General features: G+C 35.6%; 4 protein-coding genes and 2 non-coding genes across 6 annotated transcripts; 3 read left to right on the top strand and 3 right to left on the bottom strand.

Moving 5' to 3' along the window:
- The first annotated feature begins 562 nt into the window (after nt 1-562).
- Nucleotides 563-2,210, top strand: LOC101302950 (bidirectional sugar transporter NEC1-like). Its single transcript, XM_004302076.1, has 6 exons — nt 563-647; nt 801-837; nt 941-1,151; nt 1,245-1,403; nt 1,495-1,614; nt 1,729-2,210. The coding sequence occupies exons 1-6, from the start codon at nt 599-601 to the stop codon at nt 1,924-1,926; spliced, it is 774 nt and encodes a 257-aa protein (XP_004302124.1). The 5' UTR covers nt 563-598; the 3' UTR covers nt 1,927-2,210.
- Nucleotides 2,211-2,530: 320 nt separating this feature from the next.
- On the bottom strand, nt 2,531-4,852 carry LOC101301512. The gene is made up of 7 exons (XM_004304747.1): nt 4,761-4,852; nt 4,484-4,655; nt 3,722-3,902; nt 3,548-3,625; nt 3,209-3,316; nt 2,714-2,980; nt 2,531-2,629 (listed from the first exon to the last, which is right to left on the bottom strand). Exons 3-7 carry the CDS (start codon nt 3,851-3,853, stop codon nt 2,531-2,533), a joined length of 684 nt encoding a protein of 227 aa, XP_004304795.1. The 5' UTR covers nt 3,854-3,902; nt 4,484-4,655; nt 4,761-4,852.
- A 1,719-nt stretch (nt 4,853-6,571) lies between these two features.
- Nucleotides 6,572-9,917, bottom strand: LOC101302665. The gene is made up of 8 exons (XM_004302075.1): nt 9,777-9,917; nt 8,791-9,108; nt 8,521-8,692; nt 7,891-8,071; nt 7,717-7,794; nt 7,376-7,483; nt 6,877-7,143; nt 6,572-6,779 (listed from the first exon to the last, which is right to left on the bottom strand). Exons 2-8 carry the CDS (start codon nt 9,089-9,091, stop codon nt 6,681-6,683), a joined length of 1,206 nt encoding a protein of 401 aa, XP_004302123.1. The 5' UTR covers nt 9,092-9,108; nt 9,777-9,917; the 3' UTR covers nt 6,572-6,680.
- A 754-nt stretch (nt 9,918-10,671) lies between these two features.
- LOC101302370 (transcription factor MYB113-like) lies at nt 10,672-11,888 on the bottom strand. The gene is made up of 3 exons (XM_004302074.1): nt 11,788-11,888; nt 11,548-11,677; nt 10,672-11,307 (listed from the first exon to the last, which is right to left on the bottom strand). Exons 1-3 carry the CDS (start codon nt 11,885-11,887, stop codon nt 10,794-10,796), a joined length of 744 nt encoding a protein of 247 aa, XP_004302122.1. The 5' UTR covers nt 11,888; the 3' UTR covers nt 10,672-10,793.
- Nucleotides 11,889-12,742: 854 nt separating this feature from the next.
- On the top strand, nt 12,743-14,694 carry LOC101302175. Its single transcript, XR_184846.1, has 5 exons — nt 12,743-13,241; nt 13,377-13,481; nt 13,563-13,645; nt 14,111-14,214; nt 14,482-14,694. It is a non-coding gene; the product is annotated as an uncharacterized LOC101302175 (transcript).
- Nucleotides 14,695-14,713: 19 nt separating this feature from the next.
- On the top strand, nt 14,714-17,106 carry LOC101301982. The gene is made up of 3 exons (XR_184845.1): nt 14,714-15,456; nt 15,603-15,684; nt 17,071-17,106. It is a non-coding gene; the product is annotated as an uncharacterized LOC101301982 (transcript).
- The last annotated feature ends 905 nt before the right edge of the window (nt 17,107-18,011 follow it).

Raw genomic sequence — 18,011 nt, 5'->3', positions numbered from 1 at the left:
CATGTATGTACATATTGATCTACTGATTATATTAGAGAAATATATAATAGCTTACTTCCATGAACATGTACTATCGATTAGTATTGGATCGTGTAGTCCTTCTATCGACTCGTCAAAATATCGATTGGTTTTGGTTGTATATACATGGTTTAGGCCAAAGCTAGAAACCTACCTTGCTGCTTAGTTTCTGTTCCCATTTTCCAGCAATGGTAACTTAGAAAACCAACTGGACAGGATGTGACATGACGAAGTACATCATCAAATTAAGGTAGCCAAATTACAGTGTATACATGACGAAGTACATCATCAGATTAAGGTAGCCAAATTACAGTGTATATAATCAATATATCTTGCATTGTTCACGTTACTTCTTACATTATCCAGTTGCCTAATTGTTTTCGATTGCTCAGTTGCCTAATTTACATTTCTACTATATAAAGGAAGCTCCCAGCAGAATAGTCACCCAAGCTTTTTCAGAGCCAATCTCTAGTGCATTGGGAAAACTTCAACAGAAAAAAAAAAACGAAGAAAAAAAAACAAGAAAGAAAGAAATAAGCATCTTCATCATTATAAGAAATACATACTCCAGATCAAACTTATGGCGTATTCGACTACTGAGCAACTCGCTTTCTCATTCGGTTTGTTAGGTATTGTATATTATCTAAATTAAAAAGCTGAAGACAATGCATACTTAAACATCCTTTAGCTAGGAAAAAAAACTTGGAAATTTTAACATTTTTGTCTCATTTTTTCATGCTAATTCACTTTTATTAAAGCTGACATTCTTCACATATATGCAGGTAACATTGTGTCATTCATGGTGTTCTTGGCACCAATGTAAGACCATTTAACTCAAACACTAACTAAATACATACTTCTCATTCATGGTACGTACGTATTATCCCTGACTAACTTATACGATCTCCTTCTCATGGATCAGGCCAACATTTTACAGAATTTACAAGAAGAAATCATCAGAAGGGTTCCAATCCATACCATATGTGGTTGCGCTTTTGAGTGCAATGTTGTTGTTGTATTATGGTGTGATCAAGACAAATGCTATCTTGATCATCAGCATCAATGCCTTTGGAATCGTTATCGAAGTTGCTTACCTCATATTCTATCTCACATATGCTCCCAAGAAGCAGAGGGTGAGTGACTTGTACAAATCTCTCTCATACAGCTTGTCTCATGCATATTAAGTTTCCTAGTTTGATTGAGATATACTTGTGCAACTCTTGCAGATTTTTACGCTGAACTTGATTCTGCTGGTCAATGTAGCGTTTGGGTTGACGTTGGCAGCCACTATCTTCCTTCTAAGTGGAACCAAACGCGTCGCCGCAGTTGGATGGATCTGTGCTGTGTTTAACATTGCTGTTTTTGCGGCTCCTTTAAGCATTATGGTATATGCTAGAACTTGGAGAAGTGGCTTATTTTCAAGTATATGCTAACTTTCTGGGTTACTCAACCTCTACTATTACGTTCATTATGCAGAGGGAAGTAATAAGAACCAAAAGTGTGGAATTCATGCCATTTGGTTTGTCCTTATTCCTCACACTTTGTGCTACCACTTGGTTCTTCTACGGACTTTTCACAAAGGATTACTACATTGCAGTAAGTAGTACTATTACCATTTTACTTTCATTATCTGATGTTACCTAAGATGTCATTATTGTTAATCCAAGTAAACTAATCAGCCTGATACGGTAACCATATGATGATGAACAGTTACCAAACGTACTGGGATTCCTATTCGGCATCGCACAAATGATCCTATATATGGTATACAGGAACTCAGGGAAAGATCATGATGAGGTTGAAGCAAAAACACGAACTAATGGTGATGATCTAGAGATGAGGTATAAGGTAATAAGTAAAAGTAAAACTACCAACCATAACAAACTGTATCGCAGTGTCAGTACGTGATCCTTACAAGGCAGTGGACTTCGTCCCGGGCTGCGTGCTAATCAGACGTTGGAGTACAAGCTCGATCGGCAACTGAAGAGTAAATTAGTGATATGAATATTGATTTATAGTGTATAATTCATATTATAGTTCCGCTATTAGATCAAATTGGATGATTAATAATGTAAGTACCTGGTAGGGAGACTTTTATGGTTTCCCCTATTTCTTATTCCTTGGTATAGTGTCAGTTGTGCTAGCAAAATATTATGTGATGGACATATCAGAAAACTATGAAGTATTTATTGCCTGAGATGTATTGTGGTTTTTGCGCATGCCACCAAAACTTAAAAGGGTATCAAAAATGGGGTTCAAGCCACAAGATATCAAAGTCGGTCTCACTTGTAACCAAAGGGAGAACATCTTACATATGAAGTAGACAGCTTAAATACCAAGTCAGTAGCTTAATGCATTAAACATTTAAACTAAATCGTCAAAATACATAACTCCACCATTGCATGAACAGTAAACCAGCTGTGGCAATATGTTTTAAACTATCCGCATGCTCTGCGATGACGAATCAAACGATAGAGAGATAGATTTAAAGATTTACAACATGTACTTAATTTCATGTGAGAAAGCTTTCACAGGTTAAGAAGTTGTCCCAGATGAACTTCATATTTTCCTCCAGCATCTCAGAAACCGAGCTGACATCAACCTTCTCTTCCTGAAAATTGAAAGAAACTGAAGGTTACTCCGGATGCTTAGAAGAGAGTAGCATATGAGGTGGGCAGAATATGTAAGCAATTACCTTTAACTCTGATTCAACCTTTTTCAGCCTCAGACTGGTCTCCCAAGATGCTTCCCCACTTGAGGTTCTGAAATCAAATCGATTGGCATGCCTGACCTTAAATCTTAATGACTGATTTTTATATGCTTTAGCTCTTACGTGCCAAACCTTAATGACATTGTACTTTCCAGACGATGTCTTCTCCAGGGGCCATCTCAACCCGCCCTTCACATCTGGATCTGTAATCGCAGAATCGACCAGATTCCTAATGCTCTGCATCTCATCATCCTGGAACAGAAAAGACTAATCTGATCACAAAACGTCATTCCAAAGTACAAAAGTTCCTCCCTTGATCCTACTCTCATAATCTGAACACAGATAACGATTCACCTTTTTCTGTAGCTTGTTTTGGTTTTGGCTGCTATGCTAATGTATAAGAACTATTTCCTTGTGTTTCCAAAACAACAAAGAATGGCAATGAAAAATTTTCAAATAGTATGAGGAGAAGTAACTTACAGTCTGACTTGTTAAAACTCTCTTCATGTTTAACATCAGTCTCAGGTCCAGATTCTTATTAGGGATGGATATGTCCACCACCATACAACGCACTTGGTTTAGTTCGACCTGGATGAAAGTTGATTATTGATATACGCATCAGTAAATAGAACTATAACAAGCGAAAGGGAAACTTAAAGGAGGGCAGAATTTGATTTCATCCTCATTTAACAATTATTCTTATATAAATCTTATGAATTTGCAGTAAAAATATCATATTGAAAATGATGACATAGAAGTGTGATCATCATGATTTATGAAACACCAAATGCAATATAACAGGACTATTATAAATCTTGCCTTCTGCAGTTGTAGCTTTCCATCTTTCACACTGCATTTGCAGGAGAGAGTTGAGTCTGGCTTTGTTGAATCAGCCAACTGTTCAAGAAGAACCAAATGAGGGTTTCAATAGCCAATATCAGAACTTTGGAAACCATACATTCAGTAGATTGATGGGTATAGGAAGATAAATACCTCTACTTGGTATATATCTTTCTTCGATTCAAAAGCAACTCCAATATTCGGGACAACTTCATTTACAATCTTCTCTGTATACGAAACAGGAACATTTGTGTAAAATGATCTTTGCTTCCAATTTTTCAACATTGCAGTAGTCAAATTTTCTCCGAGAGATTCCAGGGTAACTTAAGGGGTCCTGAATTGCAAATATTACCACTTAGTTTACATTTCTACAAATATAATTCAGTATAATATGCTTTTTCATCGTTAAATATATGAAGTAGCGGAACATTGACAGTAACTAACCATTGTTATCAAAACACAGTTCTATGTGAAAGTAAGGGCAGAGGCTTAGAATCAGGGGTCCCCTCTCCAACCTGGACTATATGTTGGTGTGTGTGTGTGTGTGTTTCTTGCTCACTTCAAATCAGCAGTAGATTGGATTAATCAAGAGGACCTAATCTCCTACATCACAAATAGGTCCAAGTGTTTAGTTTGTTCGATCAAATCAAATTTTGGGCAGTCAATTTGGCTATTACGAAGGCAACCTACTTTAACTTCAAAGAAAAATTGCTTGAAACATAATTGTCAAATATCACATATCACTTACAGTCTCATGCATCTATGCTAGAGTATTACTCTAAATACATGATTGTCAAATAAGTTCATATAGTACGCAGCTAAAACAACAAGAAAAAGGATAAATGTATGAGATGTTCAAGTTAAATGGATGAAAGATTAGCTGATAAACCCATTAGAATGAGAGGAAACACTAACCTATGGAAAAGAACTTTTCCAACTCGAGCAACCAATGTAGGCTTTAGATCTTCAAACTTTGGGGACTTCGCTTCCTCCTTCACAATTTCAAAAGACTCAAGTAGGTCTTTAAGCACATTATCTGCCATATATACCCATGGGCTCTTTGGCAAGTCCAATTGTACCTCATTACCTAATATCAAGCATCAAGCATCAAACACATAAAACATTACCAACATGATTCATAACGCAGAGTAAACAAAGTTTTTCACATAAAGCCAAATTTCACAGTACTGACCATCATCAAGATCAGAATTCCTTAACGCTAGAGGCTTTTCTCCAATTCTGTGCTCAATGGTTTCCGAGGAAATGGGTTCAAGATTAACAGAAGAGGGGAACTGGGTGTCATCATTCAAACCAACTGCCCACCATTTCGATATAGCACGGTCTGCATAGATTACCTTTGAACCCCATTTATTATTAGACTTAGATGACCTTACATTTACATTTCTCTTAAATAAAGGAGCAAGCTTGTCTGGAGTTAGCACTGGCCTCTCTGCTTCATTTGAGTTTCGCTTGTGCGGTGGTATATACGCCATTACAAGACCACTTATGCCTATACAAAAAAATCCCAGTAAGATATGCAAAACAGGAATTTTTGCAAATAAGACGCATAGTGAGCAAAGTTCGACTTAAAGTACTGAAATTTTATAAAAGCCAAGAGGTGTCATATGTTATGTTTATTGCAGAAAATCAAACTCATTTCAGCTTCTTGTAGTTTTAGTTCAATCAGCCGTAACTACTACCCTAAATTTCAACTGGGTAGTTAGTTTGATCACTTTCCTGGGGAGCCACACACACTATCAAATTGATGCTAACACAAAAACAGAGCAGATGGGCAAATTTTAACCACCAAGTACTCAACTTTATAAGCCAAGATGTAACTTTTCTTATGTTAATTCAAGAAAAATCAATTTAGTTTCAGGTTCCTGTAGTTTTGTTCAGTCAGCAGCACATATTACACTAACATTCAACTGGGTAGTTGATCACTTCTGGAGCCGAAAACACAATCAAATCAATACCAACACAAAAACAGAGCAGATGATTCATTCAAAGCAACATTCACAGAGTGATCATAAAGAAAATGAAACAAATCATGAAAAGGGTTTTGAGGTACAAACATATTAGTGTTTAGCAGATAGTAAAACTGGGTTTTCTCATAAACTAGTAACAAAAATGGAGAAGCAGAACAAAGAAGAGCAAAAGGGTTTAGGGGTTTACCAAGAGGCAGAGAGAATTGAAGGCAAAACACCAGACTTGCAAGCACAATCGGAATTCGGAAATGAAAAGACTAGAATGAAAAAGCCGCTTGGCATGCTTTATATTTACACTCGAAAGTGGAAACCGCTCATTGGTTACTTTTCCTTTGCTTCTTTATATCCCGACGTTGGAGAAATTTATAAAGTTATTTAATATTTTGAGGTATAAAAGTAAAAATATTCAGTTTTGAACTTTTGATTTCCAAAACCTCTTCTGCTAGTATTATGGTGTTTTTGGCTCAGTGACTCCATTTGCTGAACAAAAGAAAGAGGGACTATCTCACTTTAAAGTGTGATAAATGGGTAAAAGCGATTTGATTTTTATGAAAGTAAATGTTGTTCGGTTTCGGTATTATGGTGCCGCATAGATAAACATTCTAATAATACTTTAATTGGATATTATTTTTAATTAATCATCGATAATGTAATAACGAGATATTGATTAAATTCTATAATCTAATTAGACTACTAACGGGTTACTCAAGAGTTTCAAGTTTGGTAGGCTTTAGACACTATCACCATTGCAATGCAAAGAAATGGCAATTCGACATTATGTGATGGACATATCAAAAGCTATGAAGATTTATTGCCTGAGATATATTGTGGTTTGTGGCTTCTTGCTCATGCCATCAAAAGGGTATCAAAAATGGGGTTCCACCCACAAGATATCAAAGCCGGTCTCAATTGTAACCAAAGGAAGAACATCTTATATATGAAATAGACAGCTTAAATACCAAGTCAGTAGCTTAATGCATTACACTAAATCGTCAAAATACATAACTCCGCCATTGCATGAACAGTAAACCAGCTGTGGCAATCTGTTTTTAATTATCCTCATACTCTGCAATGACGAATTGAAACGATAGAGAGATAGATTTACAGACTTACGACATCTACTTTCATGTGAGAAAACTTTCACAGGTTAAGAAGTTGTCCCAGATGAACTTCATATCTTCCTCCAGCATCTCAGTAACCGAGCTGACATCAACCTTCTCTTCCTGAAAGTTGAAAGAAAAAGGAGGTTACTCCAGATGCTTAGAAGAGAGTAGTACATGAGGTGGGCAGAGTGAGTCACAGAGGAATGTGAGCACTTACATTTAACTCTGAGACAACCTTTTTCAACCTCAGACTGGTCTCCCAAGATGCTTCCCCACTTGAGGTTATGAAATCAAATCGATCGGCATGCCTGACCTTGAATCTTAATGACTGATTTTTATATGCTTTAGCTCTTACATGCCAAACCCCAATGACATTGTACTTTCCAGAAGATGTCTTCTCCAGGGGCCATCTCAACCCACCCTTCACATCTGGATCTGTAATCGCAGAATCAACCAGATCCCTAATGCTTTGCATCTCATCATCCTGAAACAGAAAAGACTAATCTGATCACAAAACCTCATTCCAATGTACAAAAGTTCCTCCCTTGATCTTAACACTCATAATCTGAACACATAGATAACAATTCACCTTTTTCTGTAGCTTGTTTTGGTTTTGGCTGCTATACTAATATATAATAACTAGTTTCCTTGTGTTTCTAAAACAACAAAGAATGGCAATGAAAAATTTTCAAATAGTACGAGGAGAAGTAACTTACAGTCTGACTTGTTAAAACTCTCTTCATGTTTAACATCAGTCTCAGGTCCAGATTCTTATTAGGGATGGACATGTCCATCAACATAAAACGCACTTGGTTTAGTTCAACCTGGATGAAAGTTGATTATTGATATACGCAACAGTAAATAGAACTATAACAAGCGAAAAGGAAACTTACAGGAGGGCAGATTTTGATTTCATCCTCATTTAACAATTATTCTTCTTATAAAAATCTTATGAATTTGCAGTAAAAATATCATATTGAAAATGATGACATAGAAGTGTGATATCATGATTTATTAAACACCAAATTCAATATAACAGGACTACTATAAATCTTGCCTTGTACAGTTGTAGCTTTCCATCTTTCACACTGCATTTGCAGGAGAGAGTTGAGTCTGGTTTTGTTGAATCAGCCAACTGTTCAAGAAGAACCAAATGAGGGTTTCAATAGCCAATATCAGAACTTTGGAAACCATACATTCAGTAGATTGATGGGTATAGGAAGATAAATACCTTTACTTGGTATATATCTTTCTCCGATTCAAAAGCAGCTCCAATATTCGGGACAACTTCATTTACAATCTTCTCTGTATACGAAACAGGAACATTTGCGTAAAATGATGTTTTCTTCCAATTTTTCAACATTGCAGTAGTCAAATTTTCTCCGAGAGATTCCAGGGTAACTGAAGGGGTCCTGAATTGCAAATATTACCATTTAGTTTACATTTGTTCAAATACAATTGAGTATAATATGTGTGTGTGTGTGTGTTTCTTTTCTGCTCACTTCAAATCAGCAGTAGATTGGATTAATCAAGAGGACCTAATCTCCTACATCACAAATAGGTCCAAGTGTTTAGTTTGTTCGATCAAATCAAATTTTGGGCAGTCAATTTGGCCATTACGAAGGCGACCTACTTTAACTTCAAAGAAAAATTGCTTGAAACATAATTGTCAAATATCACATATCACTTACAGTCTCATGCATCTATGCTAGAGTATTACTCTAAATACATGATTGTCAAATAAGTTCATATCGTACGCAGCTAAAACAACAAGAAGAAAAAGGAAAAATTTATGAGATGTTCAAGTTAAATGGATGAAAGATTAGCTGATAAACCCATTAGAATGAGAGGAAACAGTAACCTATGGAAAAGAATTTTTCCAACTCGAGCAACCAATGCAGGCTTTAGACCTTCTAACTTTGGGGACTTCACTTCCTCCTTCACATTTTCAAAAGACACAAGTAGGTCTTCAACCACATTCTTTGCAATATATACCCATGGGCTCTTTGGCAAGTCCAATTGTACCTCATTACCTAATATCAAGCATCAAACACATAAAACATTACCAACATGATTCATAACGCAGACTAAACAAAGTTTTTCACATAAAGCCAAATTTCACAGTACTGACCATCATCAAGATCAGAATTCCTTAACGCTAGAGGCTTTTCTCCAATTCTGTGCTCAATGGTTTCCGAGGAAATGGGTTTAAGATTAACAGAAGAGGGGAACCGGGTGTCATCATTCAAACCAACTGCCCACCATTTCGATATAGCATGGTCTGCATAGATTATCTTTGAACCCCATTTATTATTAGACTTAGATGACCTTACATTTACATTTCTCATAAATAAAGGAGCAAGCTTGTCTGGAGTTAGCACTGGCCTCTCGGCTTCATTTGAGTTTCGCTTGTGCGGTGGTATATACGCCATTACAAGAACACTTATGCCTATACAAAAAAATCCCAGTAAGATAAGCAAAACAGGAACATTTTTGCAAATAAGACACATAGTGAGCAACATTTGACTTAAAGTACTGAAATTTTATAAAAGCCAAGAGGTGTCATATGTTATGTTTATTGCAGAAAATCAAACTCATTTCAGCTTCTTGTAGTTTTAGTTCAATCAGCCGTAACTACTACCCTAAATTTCAACTGGGTAGTTAGTTTGATCACTTTCCTGGGGAGCCACACACACTATCAAATTGATGCTAACACAAAAACAGAGCAGATGGGCAAATTTTAACCACCAAGTACTCAACTTTATAAGCCAAGATGTGACTTTTCTTATGTTAATTCAAGGAAAATCAATTTAGTTTCAGGTTCCTGTAGTTTTGTTCAGTCAGCAGCACATATTACACTAACATTCAACTGGGTAGTTGATCACTTCTGGAGCCGAAAACACAATCAAATCAATACCAACACAAAAACATAGCAGATGATTCATTCACAGCAACATTCACAGAGTGATCATAAAGAAAATGAAACAAATCATGAAAAGGGTTTTGAAGAACATACATATTAGTGTTTAGCAGATAGTAAAACTGGGTTTTCTCATAAACTAGTAACAAAAATGGAGAAGCAGAACAAAGAAGAGCAAAAGGGTTTAGGGGTTTAACCAGAGGCAGACAGAATTGAAGGCAAAGCACCAGACTTGCAAGCACAATCGGAATTCGGAAATGAAAAGACTAGAATGAAAAAGCCGCTTGGCTTGCTTTATACTTGTACTCGAAAGTGGAAACCGCTCATTGGCTTGCTTTATAAAATTAATCATTTACTTTTCCTTTGCTTCGTTATATCCCGACAACCTTTTTGACCCGCACTACTGTCAATATGCTATTTTTCCTCTTTTTTTTATATTTTATTTCTTATTTTCAATTTACTGGTTTAACTAATCACTCTTATGATCTTATCTCTCCCACTTTTTTCTCTCCAAAAAAATGATTGAATTTAAAAAATAAAAAAACTAACAGTTAAGTTGTCCATTATACCCGTGATTTCTTAAATCCTTATAGAAGATATTATAGGTAGTTTAAAAATTTAACCATTCTATAATCCTTCTGGGTTAATTAATAAATAAAGATAAATTAATAGAGATAGAAAACATTGGAGAAATTTATGAAGTTATTTAATATTTTGAGGTATAAAAGTAAAAATATTCAGTTTTCATTTCCAAAACCTCTTCTGCTAGTAGTATGGTGTTTTTGGCTCAGTGACTCCATTTGCTGAACAAAAGAAAGAGAGACTATCTCACTTTAAAGTGTGATAAATGGGTGAAAGCAATTTGATTTTTATGAAAGCAAAGGATGTTAAGTTTCGGTCTTATGGTGCCGCATAGATAAACATTCTAATAATACTTTAATCAGATTCTTTTCAATTAATCATTGATTGATTTATTATCGATAATGTAATAACGAGATATTGATTAAATTTTAGAATCTAATTAGAGTACTATCGGGTTACTAGTTTCAATTTTGCTAGGCAGTAGACACTATCACCATTGCAATGCAAAGAAATGGCAATTCGACATTAGTCTACTACAAGATACATGAACATTATTTTGATTACAGAATCACGCATCATAATCTTACTAATGACTAGTAGACACCTAAGAATAAAATCACTTTCATAACTATTTATGAAGAGTCAGAAATCCAAAGATCCATGTCCAAGATGGAGTCATCCCACTCCCATTTGTTGTTGTTGTTGTTGACCTCTTGATCATATTGCTCAATAACTTGTTCAAATTGATCAAGGTCTACCATCCCGAAATCACCAATGAAGTCATTGTTCCCTTCCTGTTCTTCCTTTACACATGGATTGTTGCTATCCTCTCTCTCAACTATCTGACCGATCTGCCCCTGGTCTCTATCAATACTGCACAGGATTGCCTTTGATGATCTGTTGCTTTCCTCCAAGGCTTGGCAAGGCTGATCCTCAAGAGTACTACTTATCATTGGCCTCTTTGAGTTTGAGCTGGCATATTTTGAAGGTTGGGGTCTGATGACTTGTACATTACTTGCATGATTTATCTTCTGATGATCATCATGAGGTTCTTGAGCATTTAGCTTCTTGCTCAAGTGGCAATTCCAATAGTTCTTCACATCATTACCGGTCCTTCCTGGAAGCCTAGCTGCAACTAATGACCACCTGAAAATTTAAAAGCAAATAAAGTTCACCTGGGTGTGTTATATTTGTTAGTGTATTTGGTACTTCAAAAACTGTCAAAAGCGGTTTCAGAGTTTCAGATCATCAGAAGTATTTGTAGCACTGTTTAGTTAATTGAAAGAGTGAAAAGTGTGTGTTCAAGGAGCACTGGTCGATAGTAACATTTCAAGACAAAATGTCAACTGAAAGAGAGCTATATATGTGAGTTTGAGATGAACTTGCTTGTTTCCCAGGAGCCTTTGGAGCTTGATGATGAGTTCAACTTCCTCTTGTTCAAAGCTCCCTCTCTTGATGTTTGGCCGAAGGTAGTTTAGCCATCGAAGCCTGCAGCTCTTACGGCACCTGTTTAGACCTGATTTCGAACCTTAACCATGTCATTGATCAATCTTTTCCTAGTCTCCAAAATACATACAAGCTAGTAGTGCAGAAAACAGATTAATTAACATAACTCAAGTTAATTACCGGCTAAGTGAGGAATTTGATGCCATTTGCCTTCTCCATTCTTCTCTATGCACTTCCTCAGCAACTGATCCTCTTCCGCAGTCCATGGAATACCACCCATCTTTCTCTACTCTCTGATACTGTAATGTTGTAGTTGTTGATGAATCTCTACAGTGAGATTTGACATTATATATGGATTTTCCATGTTGTACTATTGTGGCTCTTTTTGTCCTGTTCTTTCTGATTAATTCATCATGCCTAACCCTAAGCTGAAACACCATAATGTACCAGCACATGATTGTTATCCAAGTTAGAAGAATATACACAGTCAATGGTCCATCATCTTTCTAAGTGAGTGTGGCTGGAGGTGTGTTTATAATGAAGCAGCATTACTATGTCTCCATTGACACATCTTTATCACTATTTAGCCCCAGTGGGAACCTCAATAACTATTTTGCCAGAAGTAACTGAAACCCCTGCATGCTATTTCTGCTTTTGCTTCTTATCTTGGTCACTTATATCACCAGAGTACACATACTTCATCAATGATCAAGCGGTCCAGACTTTGGTTCCCAAATAATAAATGGACAGATGGATGTTGTTGATGGCATCAAATTAGACATTCAACTACTTGTGCATTCAACATTCAAGAAACGGGCTACAATACATTGAACAATTTCTCATATAGTTTCAGATCGTTCTTTTACAGGGCGGGAGTCGTTTAACTCGTTTAAGACTATCATATAGTAACCACCACATGTGATCGAGTTGGTAAGAGTCTAGGCGTGGAACCCTCATACCTAGGTTCGAATTCTTGGTGGCCAGAAGAGAGGAAACGTTCTGACATGATCCCTCGGCACGGATTAGTCTTTGGGCCTGAAAACCTGTGAGGATAACGTCGTGATACTCTAACAAAAAAAAAAAAAAAAAAAAAAAAAAAACTAATAATAGTTACGCTAAAGGGCGAGATGTAAAAGAACAGTGAAATGTGGCCTCATTTTTTACTCCATCTGCTGTCTGGGCCAATACCAGTCTCATAGGCGGAGAAGCTTCGCTATCTCCATTCTGCTCTGAATCTTCATCTTCTGACATCACCTCTCCTTCAATTTGTGCATTTTTCATAAACACTGCTCCTCTTTTCAGTTATATACGTTCTCTGTTTGGAAATTGATGAATTTGATAACGAAGTTTTTTTCGATTTGGTTGTTTAGTTTTGAATTTGGGTGTTGGCCGCAGGAATTGGAAGATTAATTGACTCAATTTTTCTTGGAAGATACAAACTTTGATTGGGTTCTATCGAAATTGAGAAATTTAACATCTTGGTCTGATAAAAGTAATCAACTGAGTTTTTATTTATTGAGTTTGGCTTTTGGTTTGATGTTTCGGTGATGTGTTTAGGTTTGGGGTGTGGAGCCTGTTGGCAAGAATAGAGGGAATTGCAGCCAGTGATCATTTTAAACGAGTGTAATGCAGCTGTGAGTGTCCATTTATTATGAGGTCATCTCATACATCTGTGTCCATTTATTTCTAAAAAGAAGTTGTTTTCAGAATTCTTCTGTAATCTAATTTTTCTCACAAGAAAGTGGTGTTTGTTTATGTGAACGTCATAGGCTCAAGAGATGGAACTTCTTCTACAGAAAGATGCATAGGATGTTTTGCCTAGGATGAGAAGACAAAGGTTTAAATAAAAATGATCTGTAGAGGGGAATGATCAGGTTTTATTTTATCCCCTATTTAAGTTTCTGATGTCCCTTTTAGTATTAAACCTAACCTTTTGCTTTGCTCTCTGTAAACAGCCAACTTGCAGGCCAGCTCACTGTCATATCTTGCTTGATGAGATTGGCTTTTCCCTTGATTAGATGCAAGACCTGATCTATGTGTAAGCTCTTACTTTTCTATCACTTTGCTTTGAACTTAGCACACGTGAGGTTAGTTTGAGTATCTAAACATTCTTTTACAATATTTTAGATGCTAGAGGTCAACAACTACAATTTATGTTTGTAAAGATTAAGATGCATCAGAAAGAAGATGAAAATAACTAAGCGCATACCAGTTAAACAAAATCAGTGATGGTATGTGTAAATCGAAGACAATATTATCTTTCTGATAATGACCGGGCATTATCTTTTGAAATGTTACTTTTTTAAACAGTGCATTTATCTTTTTGAGCAATTTCACAGAGAGAACACAAGCTGCCCATTGCATACATATATATATATATATATATATATAGATCTTTTGAAATGTCCTACGTATACCATCAGTAACAGCAAAATTATGGAATATGTTCAATTTAATGGTGTATTGATAAAAATTCTTTCATTGTTTGGTGGCGGATAAATAGATTGAGAAACAGGAAGTGGAGTAATGTAAGCTTTATTTGAAGAAAAATGGGTTTAAATTGACTGGCGACAAGGACACGGTTATGCAGCGGATTGAGGAGCATTGGTAACAATTACAGTCTTGCATATGTGTCAGCTCTTTGGCTTTTTGAAAGTTCTGTTCTCTTACAAATACTGTAATCTTATGGTACAGTAATCTTAAATCTTAATGCAAATTTTTGGATGGCTTGACTTTATTTCGGCAAACTTCATAGTTGTAGAGCATAATTTTGTGTTTTATATTACTAAGAATGTATGCTTACTGTTAGGTGATTGCATGTTTTCAGTTTAATCTTAAGTGTATTCATATATGTTTTCCTTGGTTCTTTTCCAGACGAATGGCAGAAGCATGTAATGCTAAGCTCAGTTATACAATACAATTTGATGGAAAAAAAGTGTAATTTCATTGAACCTCTTTATATACGAACTACTACGACTTTGATAGTGCTATACACAAGGTTCCAATTCTAAGCACCGGAAGCAGATTCTTTTGCTGATATTATAGTCTGTTTAGATCTTTCAAGGATGAGGTCAGCTTTATATCATGTATGTCCCACTTTATAGTTATGTTTGGTCACTTCCTCTCTGTAGTTCTATGTATTACTGTACTATCTATCTTTGATTGCTTATATGCATGTGATCACTGCAGCATATATAAAATACATGTTGCAGCATCACTAGCCCCTCTTTTACCTACTGCATGTACTAAAATTTGTATTAATTGTATACAAATCATAATGGCGGTGCACACATCAAATTCAGGACATCCAGCTTTTAGAAAACGATCCAAATCAATGTGCGCGTATGTAGGGTATGGCGACTTGGCTAGCAAAAAGGTTCAAGCCTGTTTGGAAGTATGAAGGGTTTCAGTTGATATTAATTTATTAAATGCTATGAGTTTTCCATTGTATTACAGTTGATATAGAACAATATTTCAGGAAAATAAAATGTTTACTATACAGGTTCTTTTCATGAAGCTCAAAGTAGATTTAAGATGGTGATCTACTGATGCGTATCTGAGGTTTAGTCCATGTTTGATGGGTGACCGTCATCATGAGTTCTGTTTCCCATATTGTTTGTATTGCGATTTGCTAAACCCCTGATTTGTGGCATGGATGGAGACTCTTAGTTGGTTTTGTTCTTTCTTTTGCAAAGAATAGCTTTGGAGTCTTCTACATCTGTGTAAATCAGATATCCTCACTGATACGATTAATGCTTTGTTGTTTAGTATCTCAATTTCTGTAGATCTTAAATTTTGATACGTCCAATTTGGAAAGGAGAAAAGATGAATTGTGCGGTTTTCTTGCAAGTAAGCATTCCTTTGTAATTATTTTCTTGGTTTTTACTTATATGAAACTACCACTTCAGTAACATGTTTAAGCAAATTTGGAATGGAATTCATATAATTGTATTTATGCTCAGTAATGTAGATGTTCTCTCTTTTTTGTTTTGCAGATTTGGGTACCAGTCAGTTGTTCTATTCAATAACCAGCTTGATGAACAGCGAGCTCTCATATATAGCTCCTTCGAATACCTGGTATATTACAGCTCCTTTGTATGTTCAAATTGAAATCATAATCAAGCTTTTTTTAAGATGTTGGATGTTGGATGTCAGTATTATTTTACTCTGATTGACCAAGGGGATCTCAGTTTTGCGGTTGTTTGATTTTCTTCAGTATGTAATGCCCTTCTGTTAATTTTTCTTCTTCTTTGTTTGCTTCTTTCGATAAAGGACATTAAGTTATTGATTGTTTTTCTTTTGGAGTACAGTGTGTTACATTTTGTGCTAAGGGAAACGGAACTGTGCTTGAAATTGGAGGATTTTCTGATAAAGTTTCTAATTTCATAGATGACTTCAGACTGCAGGGAATTGAAGTTATCTTGGAATAACAAAACTTGAAACTGTGCACACCTTTGGTTGATAACATAATCATAGCTTTCGTTCTTTCTTTCGAATCCTAAAGGCATGGACAAACTGTCCTTTTTTTTCTTGCATATGTTATCCTAATCCTTACAGTAAATTTGATAGCATTAGATTAATGTTGAGAAAAGTCTGACTCAGTTGAACTGTTGAAGGATTAAGAACTTACAATTTTAGATGGCCTTTAGTCCACCTGGGATTTGATTGTATTTCTTGATGTGCTGAGACATTCATACTAATAGTTCGTTTATTTTTCAGTGGTTTCTAGGCATGAAATTCACAGTTGAATGAATACAAGGTTTCAAAAAAGAATGTAAAACTGATCTCATTTGGTATGTGATGGTAAAAAGTAAGAGAAAATTTTCCAAATTTTCCTAAACATTTGATCCAATTATGTTTCAATTTTAGTTAGTAGTGTTAGTCTCGAGGAAACAATTAGCATTGTGTTTTTGAGATTTTACACTTGCTACACTGTTAGTAAACTCAGCAGTCTACAACTACCAATTTTATATTTCTTTCGCCTTGAATCTTTACCTGATGTCCTCAATGTTTTATTTCTCAGTTGTATTCTAATTCTTTCATTTTCTGTTTCATGTTTATTATCTTTTGTACTCCAGACTCTGATTTCGAACCTACAAACTAAAACAATTGAAGCATTTATTATTTTGGACATGACACAACAAAGTGTTGTTTTTGTAATAGATAATGTATGTGCAATGTGTACTGTTGATGGAATTTGATGTTCTATGTTGTAGCCTTTGTGTTAGATGTGTGATTCTTAATCTGATTGTTGTTCTTGATCACTTGCATTGAATGTGCCCGTCTGTTCTTGATCAATCAATTTTTATTTTATTTTTTGCTGCTAAGGCTTGGAATTGTCGGCAGCAATTTTGAAGTGAAGGCTGTTAATTCCATCTAATTCTGGGTTTTGAAGTGGAATGTTGCTCACCTTTTTATATGTAGAGCTTTCTACTGATTAAATTATAGGTGTGTTCAATTTAGGTGTTGATCGACTTGATGTGGTGGTTTGCAAATTGGAACGATGGTGATTATACTATGATTTATGACTCCACATATTTGTCCTCATGGAATAGCAGGGATGACAGATATATGTATTTCCACTCCATTTAGGTTGGCAATGTGTACGTTCAGTTCTGTGCTTCGGTATCTCACTCTGAGGTTCTATGCAGGTTAATTTTTAATGCATTATAGACATACAAGTGTTACAAGTTTAGATACACATCAAAATTGAAATTTAGGAACATGATAGATTGATGTCTTTATTGGCTGTCTCCTCATTCTTCAATGGGTTTTTTGGTTGAACCATTAGGTGATGTTTTTTGGTTTGCATCTTTACTAATATGAATCAGGTTATGGATTAAATAGGGACACATGTAAAAGTGTGTGAGTTATTTAATTTTTTATTTTTATTTTAAAGAAAGGGAAATATTGTTTCTCAATCTGTTCATAGTTTGTGCTTACAATTTTTGGTTGAGTCTCAAGTGTTCTTACAATTTCAACTGCCCTTTATCCCTATCAGTTTTCATTTTGTTCTATTGCGACTTAAATGCAATTTAAGTGAGTTTCATATTCTGATACTGTTGAGACTTCTTTCACCTTTGTCGAGAATAGGCAACAAACTGGAGTTGTTATTGGAGAATTCAGCTCTTGGTCAGATGATAACCATAATTGTGCATTCAACCAACTGCAAGTTGTCAAAGTAAGTGCCACTTACAACGTTAAAGCTGAACTAGCACTCATCATATCTCTGCTTTTAGACTCAGTTGTGACCTCTTCCTTGACAGTTTATTTGATATTAGGATCTCTTCTATTGGTAGAATGGTACGTATGATCTCTTCTTTGACAATATATTTGATATTGGGATCTCTTCCAGATTTTACTCTATATTTTACAATGGCAGGTATGAAACATAGCTGAACGCG

Source organism: Fragaria vesca, linkage group LG6 (assembly GCF_000184155.1).
Source record: "Fragaria vesca subsp. vesca linkage group LG6, FraVesHawaii_1.0, whole genome shotgun sequence".
NCBI classification, from domain to species: domain Eukaryota; kingdom Viridiplantae; phylum Streptophyta; class Magnoliopsida; order Rosales; family Rosaceae; genus Fragaria; species Fragaria vesca.
The sequence above is the reverse complement of the archived record's forward strand: the minus strand, read 5'-3'. Positions and strand labels throughout refer to the sequence as shown.

Bases quoted from the DNA above. Each gene is read 5' to 3' on its own strand.
- LOC101302950 (XM_004302076.1), top strand. From the start codon at position 599: ATGGCGTATTCGACTACTGAGCAACTCGCTTTCTCATTCGGTTTGTTA. The intron at 1,152-1,244 runs GTGAGTGACTTG...CAACTCTTGCAG, and splicing joins ATGCTCCCAAGAAGCAGAGG to ATTTTTACGCTGAACTTGAT. The intron at 1,404-1,494 runs GTATATGCTAGA...TTCATTATGCAG, and splicing joins CGGCTCCTTTAAGCATTATG to AGGGAAGTAATAAGAACCAA.
- LOC101302370 (XM_004302074.1), bottom strand. From the start codon at position 11,887: ATGGGTGGTATTCCATGGACTGCGGAAGAGGATCAGTTGCTGAGGAAG. The intron at 11,678-11,787 runs GTAATTAACTTG...GTTCGAAATCAG, and splicing joins TCAAATTCCTCACTTAGCCG to GTCTAAACAGGTGCCGTAAG. The intron at 11,308-11,547 runs GCAAGTTCATCT...TTAAATTTTCAG, and splicing joins CAAAGGCTCCTGGGAAACAA to GTGGTCATTAGTTGCAGCTA.
- LOC101302665 (XM_004302075.1), bottom strand. From the start codon at position 9,091: ATGGCGTATATACCACCGCACAAGCGAAACTCAAATGAAGCCGAGAGG. The intron at 8,693-8,790 runs GTCAGTACTGTG...GCTTGATATTAG, and splicing joins GAATTCTGATCTTGATGATG to GTAATGAGGTACAATTGGAC. The intron at 8,072-8,520 runs GTTACTGTTTCC...TTTGCAATTCAG, and splicing joins GGAAAAATTCTTTTCCATAG to GACCCCTTCAGTTACCCTGG.
- LOC101301512 (XM_004304747.1), bottom strand. From the start codon at position 3,853: ATGTTGAAAAATTGGAAGCAAAGATCATTTTACACAAATGTTCCTGTT. The intron at 2,981-3,208 runs GTAAGTTACTTC...TTTCTGTTCCAG, and splicing joins GAGTTTTAACAAGTCAGACT to GATGATGAGATGCAGAGCAT. The intron at 2,630-2,713 runs GTAATTGCTTAC...TTCAATTTTCAG, and splicing joins AGGTTGAATCAGAGTTAAAG to GAAGAGAAGGTTGATGTCAG.